Consider the following 20321-nt stretch of genomic DNA (forward strand, 5'->3'; position numbering starts at 1 on the left):
ATAAAATTATTTTAACGAAAATGATATTTCACAGCTCAAGTGCTTTGGAGTAGATTCCTGAAATATCCTTTGAACTCCATATTGGATTATAAATTTAATATAAAAAATTTTCTTAGGGACAATATTAATTTTATATGTTTATTTTCAAGTGAATCTAATGTAATAAAATGTTATAATAAATTCTATAAAGATGGAATGATTATAATATATCTTAATTATGAATATTAGATAATAGCAGGTGCCCTTATTCTTCTTCTTAAAGAAAAATTAGTGCCCTGCTTCTTCTTTCAATAAGTAGGAAACTGAATTTGGCAAACTGAATAAAAATAGGTATAGTCAGTAAGTAAGTCGGTATTTCCATTAAGACAAAGACAAAATTATCATATTTCTTTCAACATTTATTGAATAAATCGGCCTTAAAACGTATTTGAAATTGTTCAATCCAGATTGTATAAAAATGTCGGCTTTGACTTTACGTACTTAAATCAATTTTTTACGTTAGTTATGAGTAAAATTACAATATTAATGACCACCAAAGAAGTGTTCAAATTTAGCACCAATACTGTAGTCAGGTTTTCCATGTCCTAGATCAGCTTGCGAGATGGCACCACCGGCGGATATACGCGTGTTCTTATCCAGATTCCAGACTTTGGAGAGGTCTGCTTGAGCCTAGAAATTAAAAAAGCAATGAAAAAAAATATCGTCAACTCTTAAGAAAAGAGAAGAGAGAAATCTCTTATGAGAGAAGAGACTTGAAGCTGTGGGGCATTAATAGAAGCGGATGAGGATGACACAACCATAAATCTTTTGTCACTGTTATATTCACACCAATGTGTAACCCCAATTATTATATAAATGTTCCAGAACAAAATGATTGTTCATAACTGCATTATTTTTATGTTATATTTGAAAGACTGATGAACAGGACATGAACTTCCAAGACTTCTAGAAGCAATCAATAAAAACTTACACTAGTCATTCCGTGAATCTGTCTTGACAGTGCCAGGTTAGCTTCAGTGTCTTTCGCAGCATTGTTCCAGTTGAGTTTACCCTCCAAGAAACTGTTTCCACCGTTGGGACCAAGCACTCGGGAACCGTATGCTTCTCCAATCAGTTTCCCCCTTTCGTCATTGAAAATATCTTGCTTGTAACCGGCTTTACCCTGTAAAACATGAGATATCAAAGTTTGATTTTGTTTGGTGGTCAAAAAAGTTTTATTTGATGCACGTAATTGGAGATGGTACTCTGTTTACGAGATTTCTCTTTCTGAGGGTTATATACGGTAAGGGTTCCATGAAAACGTGTCAAAATAAGCGCCATGATTAGAGCCTGGTAAAAATCTCTACCTCCATGCAAGTTGCCTTATATTAGCCGAGTATGTTGATCTTTCTTAACCTGTTTCTATGATGGATTTGGTCAACTAATCTAATTTTGTCATTATTATGTCAGGTTCTTACTGATTTGCTAATACTTAAAGGTCTTTTTGACAAATTTGTACTTATAAAATCTTGCATGACCATTTATCCAAAACTACTCCTGCCGATCCTACATATACAGTAACATTTAAAATAATTGGATTTTATTACTTACGTAGAGACTGCCATCTTCTTTATCGCCAAGAGTACCAAAGACCTTGCCATTTCCAACTTGCTTATCCCACGTGACGTCACGGGGATGACGAGCTTGCTTCACGAACTGATTATTATTAGGATATCTGCACGTAAATGATAAAATATAAAAGATATCAGAAATAACATAGTCTCAGAATCACAATAAATTAGAACCTACTGAAAATCAAATAATTGCCTCTTTGGTCTAGTGGTATGTTGGATTACAGATTACGACGAGGACCTAGATCCGATAACAGATTACATGGCAGTCACAAATATTTTAAGTATTGGATTTTCTGTCAATAACTTTGTGGTACCGGAAATAGAAAACTGACGTTTCTATCCCCTTACCTTTGAGATGACTTAAAACCGTCAGTCCCGACGTTAATACTTAAAACGTCATAATAATCCTAAAGTTATAGCCCTAGCAACAATGCAGCATATGGATGGTTTCAGTTCTTAGTTCCCCTCTTTTATAAAACAGGAGGCGTGCGCCGTATATGCTAGCATTGGCACGGGACAAAAAATATATCACCCGATTATATCCTTACAAAGGATAACATAAACGTGTCCACCTGTCAAAGCACGCAACGGTGATAAGGAGAAGTCCACCACCGTTTAATATTACACGTATATTATTTGGATATTATATTCACTCGTATGCCAATGTTGGGAGAGTTGATAAAGCCGTGAGAGGAGATACATTTTTATTCTTTCCCGTGCTAGCCATGTAGCACAGTGGCACGTTAGAATGATGATAATGATGACTGCTTGTAAAGTTTCTTACGTCTCTTCGTAGTAGAGCGGCTGATAGACCTGCGCGTACGCACACGCCAGTAACGCAAGCCCAATAATTATGATTGTCGACTGCATATTGAATGACTGATCTGAAACACAGTTGCTATTATTTATTAATAGGAGAGTCTTTGATCTTAAAGGGAAACAAAAGAATTCTGATGTAATTTCACTTCTGATCTCTGTACTTAGATAATGACCTATTAAAGGCATCAACCAGAAGAGTGCAGAGGTAAGTCTTGTGGATTTTTTAATTTTTATTCTAATATCAGTTAAAGCAATTTATATTTAGTCTGTTCTGACTACGGGTCACTTGGTTTGATTCCCAGGTGAGATCAGAACTGTTGGAAAGTCCATAGGTACCTCACAAATAGCGCGTTAAGTCCGGACGAATGGATTAAGTACTTAAATTAAAAAATATATATATGATATGTTTAATAGGACGAAGGTGATTGGATGCATTAAACAGTAAACTTACCAGAATTTAAGAAGTACACTCAACTGTTGGCACCTCAAGACTACTTCAGAAACTGTTGATTTGAAAATCAATCTTGAACTATTTATATAAAACATGCTCAGAGGGTTAAGTCCCTTGCTGAACGGGGAATAAAGTTTGTTTTTATCCGTAAGTCATAATATGGTTTTCCTCCTATTTTTAATCAATTAGTAAACAACTTAGTATGCATATATTATGATATATTTTGCGATTGTGACTTTGTTGATTCGTACTTTCTTCTCACTTGACTGAGCTCTGCTCTCTAGCTGTTGACCGTGACTTTATTTGCCTTCGAAATACAATTTGGTTCTTTATAAAAAATCATGAATATTTTTAGCAGATGTTTAATGTGTCTCTTTGGCAAAGTTGTATCTAAGCATTCTTAACTTGGGATAACCCAAATCCAATCCTGGGTTGACCCAAAAATTATTAAGTGCTAGTTTTATCTGTAAGAGTAATCTCAGTCCCAGCCCGGTGTTAGGAAATTTTATAGAAGCAGGCGTTACTTTGCGGAAATCCACGATATATTATGAAAATTAAGCTTTATTTGCTATAGTCCGCGAAAAGCAGGAGAATCTGTATCTTGTCATTAAAATTTCTTCAATCCTTATACTCCTCACCAAACAGATCTTAGGCAATGTACCCTTTACGCACGTTTCGCTGAAACCGAAACCGAAACCGGAGCATCCTCAGGAAGAAGTTCTGTTTGGTGTGAAGTATAAGGATTGGAGAAATTATAAATATCAATACAGATTCTCCTGCTTTTCGCGGTCTATAGCAAATTAAGCTTAATTTTCATAATTTAGGAAATTGGCGCAGTTCACTCTTTTGTCTCGGGGAGCAAGTTAAACTGTAAGTCGCGGCTATTGTTTCTCAATCCACAAATACTAGCAGCTTTTAGTTCCTTTCTCCTGTAAGGTGGGATATTAATAGCCTTAGAGATTGATGACGATGATGATGCTGATGAAAATTATGAAATAGTTTGTTTTTTTAAGTAATTATTTGTGAAGGTTATTGTATTAATTTTATTATTTAATGAGGTAGGATTTTTTTGACTAGAGTGCAAATAGAGTTGCACGCATTTTGGTTTTAAAAAGTTGTCTTAGTTTAGGATACCCATTATTCCCATTATTCCACTGTTTTATACGATAACTAATTATTAAACGATACTAATAAAGAAATTAGAGTAAATAACAAAAATTATAAAATTTAGACACTAGCCAAAAGTCACAAATACGTTCCTACAGTAAAATAACTCAACCTTCCTAAGAAACGTTTTAATGATTTTTCTTTTCAATGTTTGATTTATGGAAGTATGTTTTAGTTCTATAAGCTTTTATTAAAAAAAAAAAAACCTTGCTTGCCAATCAATTTTTTTTATTTTACAACAAGTTATTCTCATGGTGACTGTCTAAGTTGGTAGCAGGCCATGGTTTGGGATATGGCACTCCAATCAGCAGATCATAGCAAATCTACAGCGTGCCGTAGTGGCACGCAACATCGCTTGCCGGTTTCTTTCGGTACGGAGTTAACCAGCCACGATCAAAGCCTCCCAGCAAAAACCTGAGAAAACTGGAAAATTATAAATTGCCAATTAGCCCCCGCAGCGCTCGCCACTGCACCAGAGATATCGAATTTTTTTATAGATAAATTGACTGTAGCAAAGACTATCTACTAGGATTAAATACTCAAACTCAAACCACTTTGGAATGGATTCATTAGCGGAGTGGCTCACAATAGTTACTGCAGCAATCGGTATTTGGTCAGTAACACAAACACACGCCATGTGTTAAGCGCAGTGTCCCAGATTCCTAAATTTGCATGTTCGGACTGCATATCAAACAGAGAAGAAATTTTGAGCTCAACTTGATCATGTACTGGCATTATGGAAGCTGATTGAATAATTGTAGAAAGCTCCAATTCTAAAACCCGGTAAGTTTGCCAATAGAGGGGTATATTGTGTTTGCACGTGGGTATAAATTACGTGGGACAGATTCATAATAATAGTTAATGATAAATTATAAATTATTCATTGCGTAAACTGTTCATATATATAAGGTCTTATCTGCTAAATAATTATTCTTACGTAATATATAAGATAGGGACAATTTACCATATCAGGTTAATTGAAAATATTATGGAATAAATTTAAAGAAGGATTAATATAACAAAATTTAAAAAGAAAATGGACTGTAACAATATAAATATTAGAAGCAAAAATAAATTCGTTGTGCAGTTTACTAGGCTACATAAAATTGCAAATTCATTCAAGGGCAATTGTATATTATTTTATTACAAATTTTCAAATGTAATCTTTGAGATGTCTCTCAATAAGTACAAAGTTTATATAAAACGTAAGCTAACAGGAAAATCCTATTATAATATAGGCCTATATATCCTATTATAGTGATAGGCCTACATGAACAAATAAATTTTGAATTTGAATTTTGAATTTATTATTATAGTAATATTGTTTCTTTAAAATATAAATATAACCTAAAACAAACTATTTAAAACTAAATAAAATCTAAAACGTCCTCGAAACCACCGCAGCGAGGCACAGCCTAAGATGCTGGCAGCATTGCCCCTTTGGATGGCCAAACTAATTCGTTGGCCAAACTGCCCGCTCTAGGATCACCGGTAGACTCGATAACCCTTTTCGATAATTCTTGGAAAAGGGCTCTTGCCTCCGGACCCCACGGTCCCAAAGTCTCTACTCCAAAAGGCACAAAAATGAAGCTGCTATCCAGGTTTTCATATTTACGCCTCTTGGCCTGCTCGACACTGGAAGCAGCCGCACCTATTGACGAGGTGGCCTGGATGTGTGATGCAGCTAGGGTATCAACACAAGTTGTATCCCACAGAAGTGACCTTCCAAGCCTCCAAGGTATGAGCGTCATACCATCAGGTCTCTTGCCATCGCTCCGCGCCAAACCAATAGGTTCTAATACAGCTGGTACGTGAGTGGTAGCAAGAGATCGTCGGATGATGTCGTTGATGGTGCTATGGCGAAAGAAGCGACCAGCGCTTCTTGAACAGGAGAGTCCATGGTGACCGTAGGTGTCAACGCTGTCACCGCAGTGGCATCGATGAGGCTGAAATATAGAGGCGCCAATCCTAAGACCAATCACCACCGACAGAGTGGTGTGGTCTAACATAGTGCCCAGGTTAGCTGAAGGGAGAGCATGTAGCCAGTAGCCGGACTCCGTAGCAGAGAGAGCGAGAAGACGAGCACGGTCTCTTTTAGATGGCATTTGGTCTAAAAGTGTGTCAAAAGTTTTTTTGCAAATAATGTCGTCCCACTGTCTCTGTGAAGAAAAAGAAACCGGCAAAATACTGTGACTAAGAGCACTATTATTATATTAAGAACTATTTCTTGCCTCTGCCAAGTATGACACTTCTACGAAACCCAAAGAATTGGAAATATTTTTTTGAAAAAGAGTGTGTATACTTTACACACAGGAAAGAAAAGCTGGCAGCGAAACACTCGAAATTTGGGAATTCCAAGACCGCCATACCCTATCGGAAGTGAGGCCTGGGTCCATGCCTGATTACTTATGGGACAATTTAAAATATTAACAAGAATATTTTTCATAAAAGTATCCAATTTTTCCATTAATAAATGAAATTTCCAAAGAGGTGAGCATTTTGAATTTATTATAAATAACCTTTTCAAATTAATTAAATTAATATAACTTATTAAAATAGAGGTGCTAAAGATTACAATAAAGTAGATACTATAAAATATTAAAAAAAGTACTATCTGTGTACTTATAATCAAACTGTAACTGGTCGAATTCTGGTCATTGAAGATTCTTTATTCATTACTACTAGTACTAGTTTTTACAGGGCACTCTATAACCGATACTGAAGCCAAAACTGTATTTTTTTCATTTTTGTCATTCAATCTGCCTGTCTGTATCATGGCCGCGCATCACGCTGAACTTCTGAATCAATTGAAACGAGGTAGGACATAGGATACTTTATATCCCAAGCAATCAGCTCAGTTCCTTTGGGAGAGGGGTTGAAAGTGTTTGACAATTTTACACCGTAATTCCGTCAAATGATAACCGATTTAAGTATTTTTTTTGTACCGGATAGGTTATACCTACTAGTGTGTAGATCTGATAAATATGATTATACAGGACAGAACTCCTCAGCAGACATAAATCCTAACTTAAGGCTTAACGTGACATAATTTCCATTCGTCATTTAACGATTACTATTTTTTGTTGGTGATACGAACTGAGACTTATGGATACGAAATTATCTTTCATACTTCCTAAGTTGGGCACCCATCAATTTACTGACTCGGGTCAACGTTGCTTACCCAGCGCTATAGACCAATATGTAGTGCTGCTGTCAAGCCACACATTGTTTGTAATTTTTTGTAGGGAATTCAAAGTATTTTAAGTCATGCAAAACGGGACTTGCATTTGCGATTAACGTGGGTGATTGAAGTTCCAAGGGCAAGAACAGATATATTATTCGCCAACACTTCAGTCGCGTTTTTTTTATACTATCTGTACTTAATATCATGGGTTTGTATATTTGGCACTTCCAGTACGATTGAAGAACTTTGCGTTCGGTTCGGTGAAGACTATGTAGATTACGCGCGGCGCCGCAGGGCACACCTAGTTTGAAATAACAATGTTTAATTCTAATAATTTTTCAGCTTAAGCATTCACTACTTGATTTGACTGCCAGATTTCGCACGCAGGTTTCACCTCGAAATGCACTGTGCATTGTCATGGTTTAATTGCCACGTATTGACAGTATTCACGGACATTCTTTAACCAGTTCATATTGGTGAAAAAAAAATCTGCTAGATTTACGTAAATCTAGATCTACGTAATCTAGCAGAGCTTTGATAATATAGCTATCTATGGTTGAGAATCTTCAAAGATCTGTTTGTTGGTTCAAACGCCTACTATTGGCAGTTTGATACAATATGCTGCCCCAATTAAATCCCTCTAGCCTAGATATACCGGTATACTCACTGAACCGTGCTCAAATTATGAGCCTTGCGAACACATATCCCCTGAGGCTGCTGATATCAATACCTGCAATACCAGAGCTATTTACTTTAAAACACAAATACACGCCACGTGGGAATTTTTGTTCCAATTTCGATATTCCGCTTGTTTGGACTGGGGTTTGATGAAATAGAATAGATTCAGGAAATGTTTGGGAAATGAAGATAAAAGATTCTTGTATATCTATTTAAAACAATATTGAACATTTTAGCTTGCGAAATTATAGTTCAACATGTGAAGATTGTTTTAGAAACATTGTATGAAATTGCTATAATTTTTAGGTAGGTAAGTAAAATATGTTCGCAGCAGTACTGCAGTACGTTAGGCACTTATGATTCTTGTGTGTTATATCGGTTGCTAGCCTAGTGGTTAGAACTTCGGAGAGGTTCCTTTCAGAGTGACCGAGTGCGATCCTCGGCACGCACCTTTAATTTTTCAGAACTAAGTATGTCCGTTTTTAATATAAGGTATTAAAAATATTACTTTTTTAAAGGTGAAGGAAAACATTGTAAGGATACATGCATGCCTGAGAGTTCTCCATAACGTTACCAAGCGAGTGTGAAGATTACCAATCGGCACTTGGCTAGCGTGGTGGTCTACGGCCTTATTCTTAGATGAGATTGGTTACCTACTACATTAGGCAGGTGATGGTTTGATAATGATGATGATCATTTTGATCGCTAGGTCGTAAGACGCAAGTAAGCGCGAACTACAGAGCCGAGAGCTTATGAGCCCAATGCACATGTGTTTTATATAATATTTATTAATGAGAATACACTTACGAGGATTAAAACCGACCTAATGATTAAATAGGTATTTACTCCCAAGATTGCATTTCTAGACTGTTTTGCCATGGTGCGAAAGGGCCTAAGAATATTAATTCTCTCCAGATTTTGGGGGCAAAGGCCATCCACTCGAGATTCGTGTTTCGATTAGAATAGACGAAAAAGGCGGCCTTATCGCTTAGTAACGATATCTTCCAGAAAAGCTTATGATAAGGAAAATCAAGAGAAAAATAAAAAAAATGTAAAAAATACCACGGATCAGTTTGTATGTAGGTAGTATATATTTCATTGTACAAGTTGTTTTTTTACACTAACCGATATGACTAGGCAATCACAAATATTAATTAAATTAAAAGTAAATTGGGATTAGTGCCTACCTTAAAATCAAATTAGTTTAAAGAAAATTGCGTTTCACAGCTCAAGTAGGTACTTCTACACTAGTAGTTACTCAGAAGAGTAGATTGTTCATTTTTCTTTGATCTTGGATAAGGATTAGAAAATTAACAACGAAAACATACTTATCTTTTTATATTTTTAGTGTGAATAGAGTGAAGTTTTCAATCACTCGGTTATACAGGAATTATTATTAATATACAAGTGAAGATATTTTCTTGGTTTTAGGAAAGTTTGTACCTGTATACGACATGAAATTCCCTACATAAAGCTATAAGCGAAATTAAAATACATTAAATTATAAATACTTCTTAGATTTGGTTTACAGAAAGCATGTTTTGCACGCAGAAAACATAAATAATAAATAAAATATATACGATTAATATATAGTACAATAATTATAATTTTAATGACCGCCAAAGAAGTGTTCAAATTTAGCACCAATACTGTAGTCAGGTTTGCCATGTCCTAGATCAGCTTGAGAGATGGCACCACCGGCTGATATACGCGTGTTCTTATCCAAATTCCAGACTTTGGAGAGGTCTGCTTGAGCCTACAAATTGAAGAAGCATTTAAAGACAATATTCCCAGGCGTTTCTATGCTATTGTAAACTTCCATAGTCATATATGGCTAGCTAGAGGTTTCTATCTTTGGCAACGGATCACGAGGTCCTGGAAATTTTGTATAGGAGTTTATCTATCAAGTAACTCTAAAATACCAACTGTATGCTATAAAAAAGGTATCGTCCATCCCTGAGCTTAGGACAACGCGTTAAACAGTCAGGCCCGGGTATTATTACTAATACATAATTATATTAATCGTTAAGGATTTAGTCATCATCATCGATGGAGCAGCGCAGTGTAAGCTCTGATTCTTCATTCTCAACGCATTCATGTCCCACTGCTTCAAAACTCTTCTCTCTGAAGAGATAAGTCTTTTTCGAGAGAAGTTACCTGAAGAGGTTGAACTTTATAGTAGGCTGAGGATAAAGCCACAACATCTAATGTCTTATAAATCAAATATTTAATCCACACCGCTAATTAAACAGCCAGAATTATTATATAGCTGTTCCTAAACATTAAAATCATTCATAACTACATTATTATTATGTGTGCCAGATAAACAATCCTTTAATTTTTGTCTTTTGAGACTGATTAACAGAGCAGATGAACTTCCGAGACTTCAAAAAGCAATTATTAAAAACTTACGCCAGTCTTTCCGTGAATCTGTCTTGACAATGCCAGGTTAGCTTCTGTATCTTTCGCAGCATTGTTCCAGTTGAGTTTACCCTCCAAGAAACTGTTACCACCGTTGGGACCTAGCACACGGGAACCGTAAGCTTCTCCAGTCAGTTTTCCCCTTTCATCGTTGAATATATCTTGCTTGTAACCGGCTTTACCCTGTAGCACATGAGACATTAATTTAACGGTCAGAAACTACTGTTTGGATATGTTTTTCTGGGTTCGATAGTCAAAAAATTGTATTTCCCCCAAAATTAGAAAAATGAGAAGACAATTCCGCTCTCATATCTATCCAGTTTCATCGTTCTTAAACGTATTCTATAATGGCTTTAGACAGCTAATTAAATTTGTTATTACTTTATCTTGGTTCTTACTGCTTTGCTAAGACTTGAAGGTATTTTTGACTAATTTTTGCTTACCTTGCATGAAAAAAGCTACTTACTCTGTTTATCCAAAACCACTCCCTGTCAATCTTATTACCTATCCCACAGATAACATGTAAAATATTTGAATTTCATTACTTACGTAGAGACTGCCGTCATCCTTATCGCCGAGAGTACCAAAGACCTTGCCATCTCCAACTTTCTTATCCCACGTTACGTCACGGGGATGACGAGCTTGCTTGACGAACTGGTATTTATTTGGATACCTGAACGTAACCATTAATAAAATTAGGGTACAAAATTAGAATCTCTATAAATTTCCAAAAATATCTGGTTAAAAAACTGGGAAGTCTTTTATCAAGTAAAATCATTGGTTCGGAACCATTATTAATAATAAATCAAGGAACTTTAAGAGAATACAGTTGACACCATCCCTACTCTTCCCTTGTCGTACGAGGTGACTAAGTAGAAAGAAGAAGAATATAATGGAGAACGGGCAGCGTGTCCTCTGGTCTACTCCACCAACCCTTTTGCCCAGCGTGGTGATTATGGCTAAATCCTAGACCTTTAGTCCAGCAGTGGACTGTTATAGGCCATTGATGATGATTGATGAATCAAGTAACTTATATCGGACTAAACTACAGCATTTCCTGAATTCTCGGATCAGGTCAAAAAGTAGATATAGGCGATAAACACATTTTTTTTTAAACTTTCAGTATCCTAAGTGAGAAAATCGGTGTGCAACCCCGTACATTGAAGAGTATCGTGACCGTTAATATTTTTAATAATATGTTATGTTATATAAGTTGTTAACAAAATTGTAAAAAACAAAGCTTATCCCTCAACGCTGCTCTAGGGTTAAAGTAACGCGGAGGATGCTAGTTTTTAATACCTCTCTATTAGGCGGAAATTAAAAGCTATGGATCATAATCATGATACTTATAAATATTGGAAATACTCTCTTACTTGTCTTTGTAGTGGGGTGGCTGAGACACCTGCGCGTACGCACACGCCAATAAAGCAATTCCAATTATTATGTTTGCTGACTGCATATTGATGAATGATGATCTGAAATATAATTGCTATTATTTATTAATAGGAAACCTTAGAGACTTAAGAATTGAAGACAATATAGTTTGGAAGGTGTTTGTTATCGTAGAAGTCATTTTGGTGTTGAAAAAAATTGCATAAATTGTGACCTACCTTAACTAAACTAGTCACAATTTAGGGAACGTTGGTGAAAACAGACGCAAACTATAAAGCTATCCTCGTTGGTTAAGCAGTATGCACGTTCGAAAATGGATCTCGAGGTACTAGGTTTGATTCCCAATTTAGGCTGAAAATTTTGAGATATTTAGTTTTCGTCTTGGGATTTTAAATTATTTTAATCAGCCTATGTAGAGTGATAATTACCTGGTATTCGACCAGGTAATTATCACTCTACATAGGCTGAGGACGTTGTGAAATATAGAACTCACCAGATTTTGAAATCTTCACTTGTCTGTTAATTCTTCGACACTATGTCAGAAACTGTTGTTTTGAAAATAACTCTTGAATTATTTATATGAAACATTCGCAGCAGGTTAAGTCCCTTATTAAGCTGAAAGGGGAATATAGCTCGTACAATAAAAAAGGTTTTTTCCTTATTTGATTTAATGCTTTCTCAATCAACTGGTAAACAAATTATTTTATATTCATAATATTTGTGACTAACTTTGTTCGTCATACATTTAATTTTCATAATTAACTCTCAATGTCTCAACGACTTTATCTGTGTCTGCATAATTCAAATATTTCTAAAGAAATTTTCATTGTCTTTTTTCCATTTTTTTTTCTTCTCAAAAATATTTTATTTCAATTGCAATCAAGTTAATAAATTGTATTGCCGTGTGGTGACGGCAGATCAGAATACAATTGTCACCATGAACGAGGCGACTAAGGTAACATAATAGAAAACGGGTAGTAGTGTCTGTGCTATTCTACGTTCACCAACCCGTCTTTCCCTGTGTGGTCACTATTGGCACACCCTCCATTCCACTCATTGCAAATAGGCCTAAAGGCCTAGACTAAAGTCTAGCTGTGTACACCTTTTGATTATTCGGATCGCGAATATAAGTAGTTTCAATAGGTCCACTCTAGGAAGCTAAATACCTTAGCGTTGGTAGTGGACTATATTATGCGTGAAACTTTTCACGCATAATATAGTCCATTGTTTTAGTTTCGGTTATCAAAATAATGAATGAATACACTTTCATTGTACACCACACAAAAAACTAGAAAATTGTAAAGAACAAGTTCACACGATTGCCTATCTGTGTTGGAGCAGCGTGGATGTACTAAAATCTTAATCTATTAAATAAATAAATAAATATACTACGACAATACACACATCGCCACCTAGCCCCAAAGTAAGCGTAGCTTGTGTTATGGGTACTAAGATAGCTGTTGAATATTTTTATGAATATAATACATAAATACTTATAATATACATATAAACACCCAGACACTGAAAAACATTCATGCTCATCACACAAGCATTTTCCAGTTGTGGGAATCGAACCCACGGCCTTGGACTCAGAAAGCAGGGTCGCTGCAAACTGCGCCAATCGGCCGTCACTCATAGAGATAGTATACAGATCTTTTTTGGACTGAATATGATACGGTTTCCAGCTAAGGAAACGGTATTGTTTTTGACACCTTATCTGTGCGGGCTGGCGAGCTTTTGAATGAAACTCTGTCTGGAATTGAGTGCGAGAAGAAGAAGCTAAGTGGACGTCCAACTAAGTGTTTATATAGTTTATAAATAATGCTGAAACGAAATGAACAAGTAACTAAAAATGTATGAATAAATGCATTTTTATTTATCTTTCCTTGTTTTTTTTTACTGTCTTTTTTACTTATTCATCAAGACATCAGGATCACATATATGTTTTATACTTGTCATGTCTTGTAGTGTAAACTGGATCTTTGATTAATAGATATGGTTTAAAAGCAGTTTCACACAATATGCTGCCCTAATTATATCTCTTTAGTCTACATATACAGGTATCCTCACTGGACCGTGCTCAAATTATGAGCCTTGCGAACACATACAACCCCTGAGACCGCTGTTATCAATAGCTGCAATACCGAAGCTATTTACTTTAAAATACAAATACACGCCACTTGGGAATTTTTATCCCAATTTCGATATTCCGCTGGTTTGTACTGGGGTTCGATAAAATAAAGTATAATCCTGAATTTCACGAGAATATAAGATGGCATATATTAAAAATTATTAAATATTAACGGCATTTTAACTTGTAAAACTGTAATTCAACCATTGAAAACGTTTTATAAACCGTGTGTAATATACTATATTGCTGTTTTATTAATGCAGTGCTTCCGTTACGTTGTGTTATCTAAGATATCGTAAATATTTTTTGTAGGTACCTCTCTCATATTTAAATATTTTATTGTAGGTACACAAACAAGTAGTTCAAGATTAACAGGTATTTCCATTCTGAGTAAACGATGTTTAATACAAAGCTTCAACCACTTTGTACTTGTATTGTATGGTTACAGTGTAGCAATATCAGTATGGGATTGCTATTATAGAACGCTTATTACAGAGTTTAATCTCCGATCTCTATACAAATAAATAAAATAAATGTTAATTCAACTTCTTTTATTATGCACATAATAATATTATTCATTTCAACGATAGCTTAAACAAGTATTTTTGAATATTATGTTTGTATGTTGGTCGTACTTTATCTTCAGAACGGCAGAACATACGGTAACTGGACAACCAAAGCATATAGAAGACGGGACGTGTAAACCGCGGGATATCTGATTTTTTAGCGATATAAGTTTTTAGTTTCAGAAGAGTGGGAAGAGGAGTGGGGGAGGTCAAGAGATGAGAATGAATGCCAGTAATAGTCAGTAGGTCCAATCACACCGCCTTGAAGTAGATTGGTTTAGGAGTTTTTAAATCTCAGTGCATGAACCTTTTTAGCTTCATCCATAAAAATCATAATAAACTGTGAAATTATCGTCTTATTACTAAAGAGTTGGCACTTTTAAACCATACTATTTATTAATTGAGGCCATTGGTATGTCATTAAAATCTACAAGCGGACGGATATGGTTTTTGTTATTTGTATTTTATGTATTTTGTGTGTGCACAAAAAATAAGCCAAATATAGCAAATTTCTACACGAAGCCGTCATTGGCAAATACTTACAGCAAAATTACGAATACGCTACACCAAGTTAGGATCCACCAGTACAGATATTGAGGTTTGAGGTTATGTTACCTACGCGTTTGTGTCTGCTCTGTGACGCAACGCACAAAGCGCTGCAGTGGGCAACACGTAACCTAAATCCATGCATTTTGGGGAAATGGCCCCGCACCGGACATGTAACATGCTTCAATCACAGACTACACTCCGGAGAACTGTATTTACTCTGTATATAAAGTGACCAGCTCCATTGCTTCATGGATTTAATTTATAACGCTTCTTATGATGTATTCTTTATTTGTAACTATTTTCTTGCGGGCCATAAGATTTTTTACGCGTTGAGATTTAATTTTCCAATGATTATCCCATTGGGAGAGGCCTTCGATCCAGCAGTGGACTATAATAGGCTATTGGTGATGATTGATTGATTGATGATTATTGATTGATCGATTGGCGCAGTGCGCGGCGACCCTGCTTTCTGAGTCCAAGGCCGTGGGTTCGATTCCCACAACTGATTCGGTGTTGAACATGAATGTTTTTCAGTGTCTGGGTATTTATCTCTATTTTATAAGTATTTATGGTATATTATTTATAAAATTATTCGTCAGTCATCATAGAAACGATAACACAAGCTACGCTTACTTTGGGGCTAGATGGATTTTCTACTTCTTTTACGTTATATGGGGTCAACAAAATATGTGTTGTTGTTTTAATTTCTTGCTGTCTCTTTTCGGTAATTATTGTAATTGTGTGATCAACAAAATGTAATTATGATCGTTTCAACCTTCATTAGAGGAGTAGTGTGGTGGGCTTACACTCTAATTTCTATTAAGACATTAAAAAATATTTTCACGACTACTACTACATAGGATAATCACTGACATAGCCCAAACTACGTTTTACGTTGTGTCTGAAATATATTATTTAATCTATCTTACACCCCCTAATATCTATCTGATGAATTTTCAGTTGGGAGCCCAACGATCAAAACATATATTTAATCGCTAATCACATCAACATTGAATTTCAATTATTTTTTGGCTTTATTTTTCGGATAACTCAGAAATAAAAAACAACACACCGTACCGTACGTCATTGGAAACGGTATTTCCCCGTGCACTGCCGAGTCAACATAATGTATGTGCTACATTTGGCGAGTACCCAAATTTACTGCCAGATACTGCACGTACGTTATAGATATGCTTTTATAATGCCCTGAGTCGTGAATCGTGATCCTAAAGATAATACTGAAATGTTCGTACACGGTTTCGCTTTCCTTGTTTATGAAATTTGGTACTGATATTCTTTATTTAAATATCACTTGCTTCAACATTGGAGGAAACCAGCATAATTTTCTCAAAGGAGACACACGTGTGGAGTCCACCAATCCGCAATAGGCCAGCGTATGCGACTACTGGGTCATTGTGGAAGGAAAACCCTGTAGTGGGCCGGTTACGTAAGTTGGTATGATGTTGATAATTATATAATAATAATTCGATTACTTGAGTAAGCTATTAATGAAGTTAGAAATTTTTTCGATTGCACTATGAACCCAAAACTATGAGTCTCATATATGGCTCAGAGACACTCAGCGGGCGATGAAACGAGCTTTGCTCGGAGAAAAGACCTATGTTCAGCGGTAGAGATACAGGATATGTTCAGGTCATCACATTTATTTAGATAAACTACCAAAATAGACTGCGAGAATTTATAGAGAACGCTGAAACAATTATCGAAACAAAACAAAACGTAAGTAGACTGAATGGCTAAACTTAAATTTTAAATTCAATAACGACACGATTTCAATTTGAAATTGGAAGCCGTACCGGTTCAATGAAATTCTTCTATTTCCATTGCTTACAGCATAGTGTCCTTCAATCTAAGGCGTGGCTTTCAAAATGCATGTAAGTAGGAGGCTCACTGCTGCTAAATGACTTCGAAAGCACTTAAAATAATAATAATATTTCGATATAGCGAAAAAAAAACTGATCTTGACCATAATCATGCCTAAATTTAATCACCCACCTATATTTTTACCCCGTGAAAACGTAAATGTCACATCAATGAGCTATGACTAAAGATATATCAAACTTCCTCGAAATTAGATTACCCTCGATGAATATTTTCGCAGATATTAGAAAACTAGCTAAATCTACGTAATTTTTTTTATTGCAGTTTACCTAATTACTTAATCACCGCGCCGAAAACAGGCAATTTCAATTGACTAAGCAGTTGGGCATTTTAAAGCCAATTTCTCCTGAAGATGCTCCGGTTACATAGAGAAACGTGCGTAGATAGTTCTGTGTTGTATGATATATAAAGATTGAAGAAATTTTTGATTATTCCGAGTTTGAAAGTGTTGGAGAAAGTGGGGACTTGAATATAATATCCGTTTTCACTTATTACATTTGATCTATAATCGAGTATAGTTTCAAAAGCATTGAAAAATTACATAAAAATGAATAAATTGGAATTGCATTACGTTGCGTTGCATACTATAATAAAATATAATTCGGTGATGTCACGAACTTTACAAAAACTTGAATTAACACGATCTACAATCTATTGACCTCGTCTGGCAACGGACTAATTGGTGATTGCGATTGTGACGGGAAAGAACCGCTATTCCTCCCCGGTACTACACTAATACTCGTATACCTACTAGATATGATGAAGCTCATTATCAACTTAGACCTACCAGCCAGATATCAATAGACCTTTTTGATCTCTCGCTTCAAGTATCTAGACATTGACTTACCGTTTATAACTTCTGATAAGTTTCACAAATAAACCCGAGCCGACCTGAGCGTCCATCGGTTCTGAGCTATGTGCCCCACCGACTTCCACTCTTTACTCGACGACTCGTTGAGCTAATCGGTAACTTGAGTTTTTCTACGGATCTCCTCATTTGATCACGTAGAGAAACTCCCAGTATAGCTCTCCCCATCGCCGCTGAGCCATGTTATGGGGCCTGTAGTGAGCGACCACGCTACTGAGTCCGTAAGTCGTTATTGTATGAAGAGACGTTTAGTGGGTTGATAACGATGATGATAAAGTCAAAAGTGACTTTGTTTGTTTGGCCTTATTTCACGCTGTGCAACATTGGCATTTATGACATTAGCAAAGTTCAAGAAGGTTTTTGTTGAAGTTCGAAAGCTGCATACAGTATCTATCTACAAACAAAGCTGCGGGTATATCGAGTCCTTTTATGCACCCCAGTATGCTATGCAAACATGCAAAATACATAGCCGAATGTAGGGCACTGCGCTACCCACATGACGTATGTTTGAATTTCAAAACAAATACCGATATCGTGTGCATAGTTGTATACAAAATATTATAGGTATCCAACTGCCTTGTTGGTATAGTGGTTATTGTGCTTCAGACCTCGAGAAGCTGGGTTCAATCCCCGGTTATAGCTAATGCATTGGTTTTTTCCTATCAAGAAATGCTTAAGTAGCAATAAAGTTTTTTTTGTGACAAGTCCGTCCGGGGAAGTTGGTACTACCAACATGCTTATTTACTGCCTCTAAGCAACATTGCTGTATTCCGGTCTGATTGGCGTGGTTGCCAGTGTTATTACAAGCTTATGATGCCAAACACCTACGCCTCAGGTTGATGGACACAGGGCTCTCCGTTGCAGGTCGTGTTCCTTGCTCAGCCTGCGAAATGTTGTTTTGTTTATAGGTGACGAATTTCCACTCATCATTGGGTAGGCTATCTGCTTGGTGCTTAAATTATATCGATAAAAGAAATGCTACCAGGCCGGTGCTTGCAAATTGACAGCGATTCACCTCTGTGCACGTTAAGCTGTCGGTATTGTCCTGATCTTTTTCCGTTCGTGTCGGATTTGGCGTCCTTTCGGACTATGAGAGTATTGGAATAGGGAGTACCCCTGTTGCATTATAATATCTGCCACGTATTATGAAAATATCTCAGGAAAATGACCAACGCCGCTGGATATAGGTCTTTGTATTATAGGCTTTAGTTTTCGGAAGTTAAACATATGCAATAAACATAAGGATTAATACTCCGGAGTAGTTAAATGTAGTTTGTCAGCAAGCATGTTTTTCAGTGTCTGCGTGTTTCAAAATTCAAAAATTCAAAAAATTCAAGATTTATTTATTGCAAGTAGGCCTAATATAAGCACTTTTAAAACGTTAAGTGTTTATTTGGCTATTATAAATTTTTATGTATATTATTCATAAAAATATTCATCAGTCATTTTAGTACCCATAACTTAAGCCATGCCTCTATGGGGCTAGACGACGATGTGTGAATTGTTGTAGTTGAATTATTTATTTTATTTATTGCTACAAAAGCAATAACTTTTTATAATTCTCCTACCAGTTAGCCCTTGAATGAAATCTCATTGGATGGTTCATATTAGAGTGGGTTAAATGTTAGGGGATATGAAAACCCCATCACCCGCTATAAAATATAGTTAGAGGATCGATACATTTAAAATGAAACAAATAATAAACTTGTAGTAAAATTTAAAAAATCTGCCTTTCGAACTATTGGTTGAGTGCCCACAAACATGTAGACTTGATGATTCAAAAGATAATAGTTACTTAAAATACATACTAATGTTATAAATGCAAAAATGTGTTTGTTTGTTAGTCCTTACTTAACGCCCTAACTAAAGAAAAGTTGTTTTTTGGCATAGAGCTAGTGGAGGCTACTTCTTATCCCAGGAAAACAAACTGCTCCCACGGGATTTGTATAAAACATTAACTTAAATAAGTTAAGAAAATTTTTCAACTAAAATGATGACGAACAAAGAATGATTGGCCTGAGCTCTAAAATAATAACTAATCAGAAGCGTTAACAAACTACAACAATCGTTGGTCAAAACATTTGGACACAATCGATTCGCCATTAGCATAAATAATGCATTGGCTCAAACAATCCATTACGTGATCAAACATTGATTAATTTGGGCATATTGGGCGGGATTCAATTCACATATTCAATGGGTATTATAACTTCACAATTTGGATGGCATGCCTACTGAAACGCCTGCGTTTTGTATGATTAATAAGTTGAAATCAAATAATGACATAGAGGTCATACTGTGATATTTTATTGTGTGTTACGATAGGTTATTATAACATACCATTGAAAACAAAAATTTAAAAATGTAGAACTAACTAGGCTCTATAGGCGTTTGCCGGGGACTGAACCCTCCGGAATGGAAGCCGAGGTCTATCTAGCAAGCGAAGCTGGTTACAAAGGTATGAAGCGATAAGGCCACCAAATTGTACTCCCTTGCTCTATGTTTATAACTCAGTAACTACTTTTTTCTTTGGTGTACAATAGAAGTGTATTCATTAATTTATTCATTCATTATCTGTAT

At 35.8% G+C, this 20321-nt stretch overlaps 2 protein-coding genes across 3 annotated transcripts; both read right to left on the minus strand.

Annotated features, from left to right (window-relative positions):
• Positions 1-377: 377 nt before the first annotated feature.
• LOC120625188 (gloverin-like) lies at positions 378-3000 on the minus strand. Its single transcript, XM_039892174.1, has 5 exons — positions 2884-3000; positions 2398-2497; positions 1591-1714; positions 971-1162; positions 378-669 (listed from the first exon to the last, which is right to left on the minus strand). The coding sequence occupies exons 2-5, from the start codon at positions 2481-2483 to the stop codon at positions 523-525; spliced, it is 549 nt and encodes a 182-aa protein (XP_039748108.1). The 5' UTR covers positions 2484-2497; positions 2884-3000; the 3' UTR covers positions 378-522.
• Positions 3001-8980: 5980 nt separating this feature from the next.
• Positions 8981-15014, minus strand: LOC120625198 (gloverin-like). 2 transcript variants are annotated; one of them, XM_039892194.1, is made up of 5 exons: positions 14966-15014; positions 11707-11808; positions 10883-11006; positions 10325-10516; positions 8981-9668 (listed from the first exon to the last, which is right to left on the minus strand). In XM_039892194.1, the coding sequence occupies exons 2-5, from the start codon at positions 11790-11792 to the stop codon at positions 9522-9524; spliced, it is 549 nt and encodes a 182-aa protein (XP_039748128.1). In that variant the 5' UTR covers positions 11793-11808; positions 14966-15014; the 3' UTR covers positions 8981-9521. The 2 variants fall into 2 exon arrangements, with proteins under 2 accessions (XP_039748128.1, XP_039748120.1); XM_039892186.1 differs by lacking the exon at positions 14966-15014 and adding an exon at positions 12219-12277.
• Positions 15015-20321: the final 5307 nt, after the last annotated feature.

The sequence above is a fragment of the Pararge aegeria genome, chromosome 1, assembly GCF_905163445.1.
Source record: "Pararge aegeria chromosome 1, ilParAegt1.1, whole genome shotgun sequence".
Lineage (NCBI taxonomy): Eukaryota > Metazoa > Arthropoda > Insecta > Lepidoptera > Nymphalidae > Pararge > Pararge aegeria.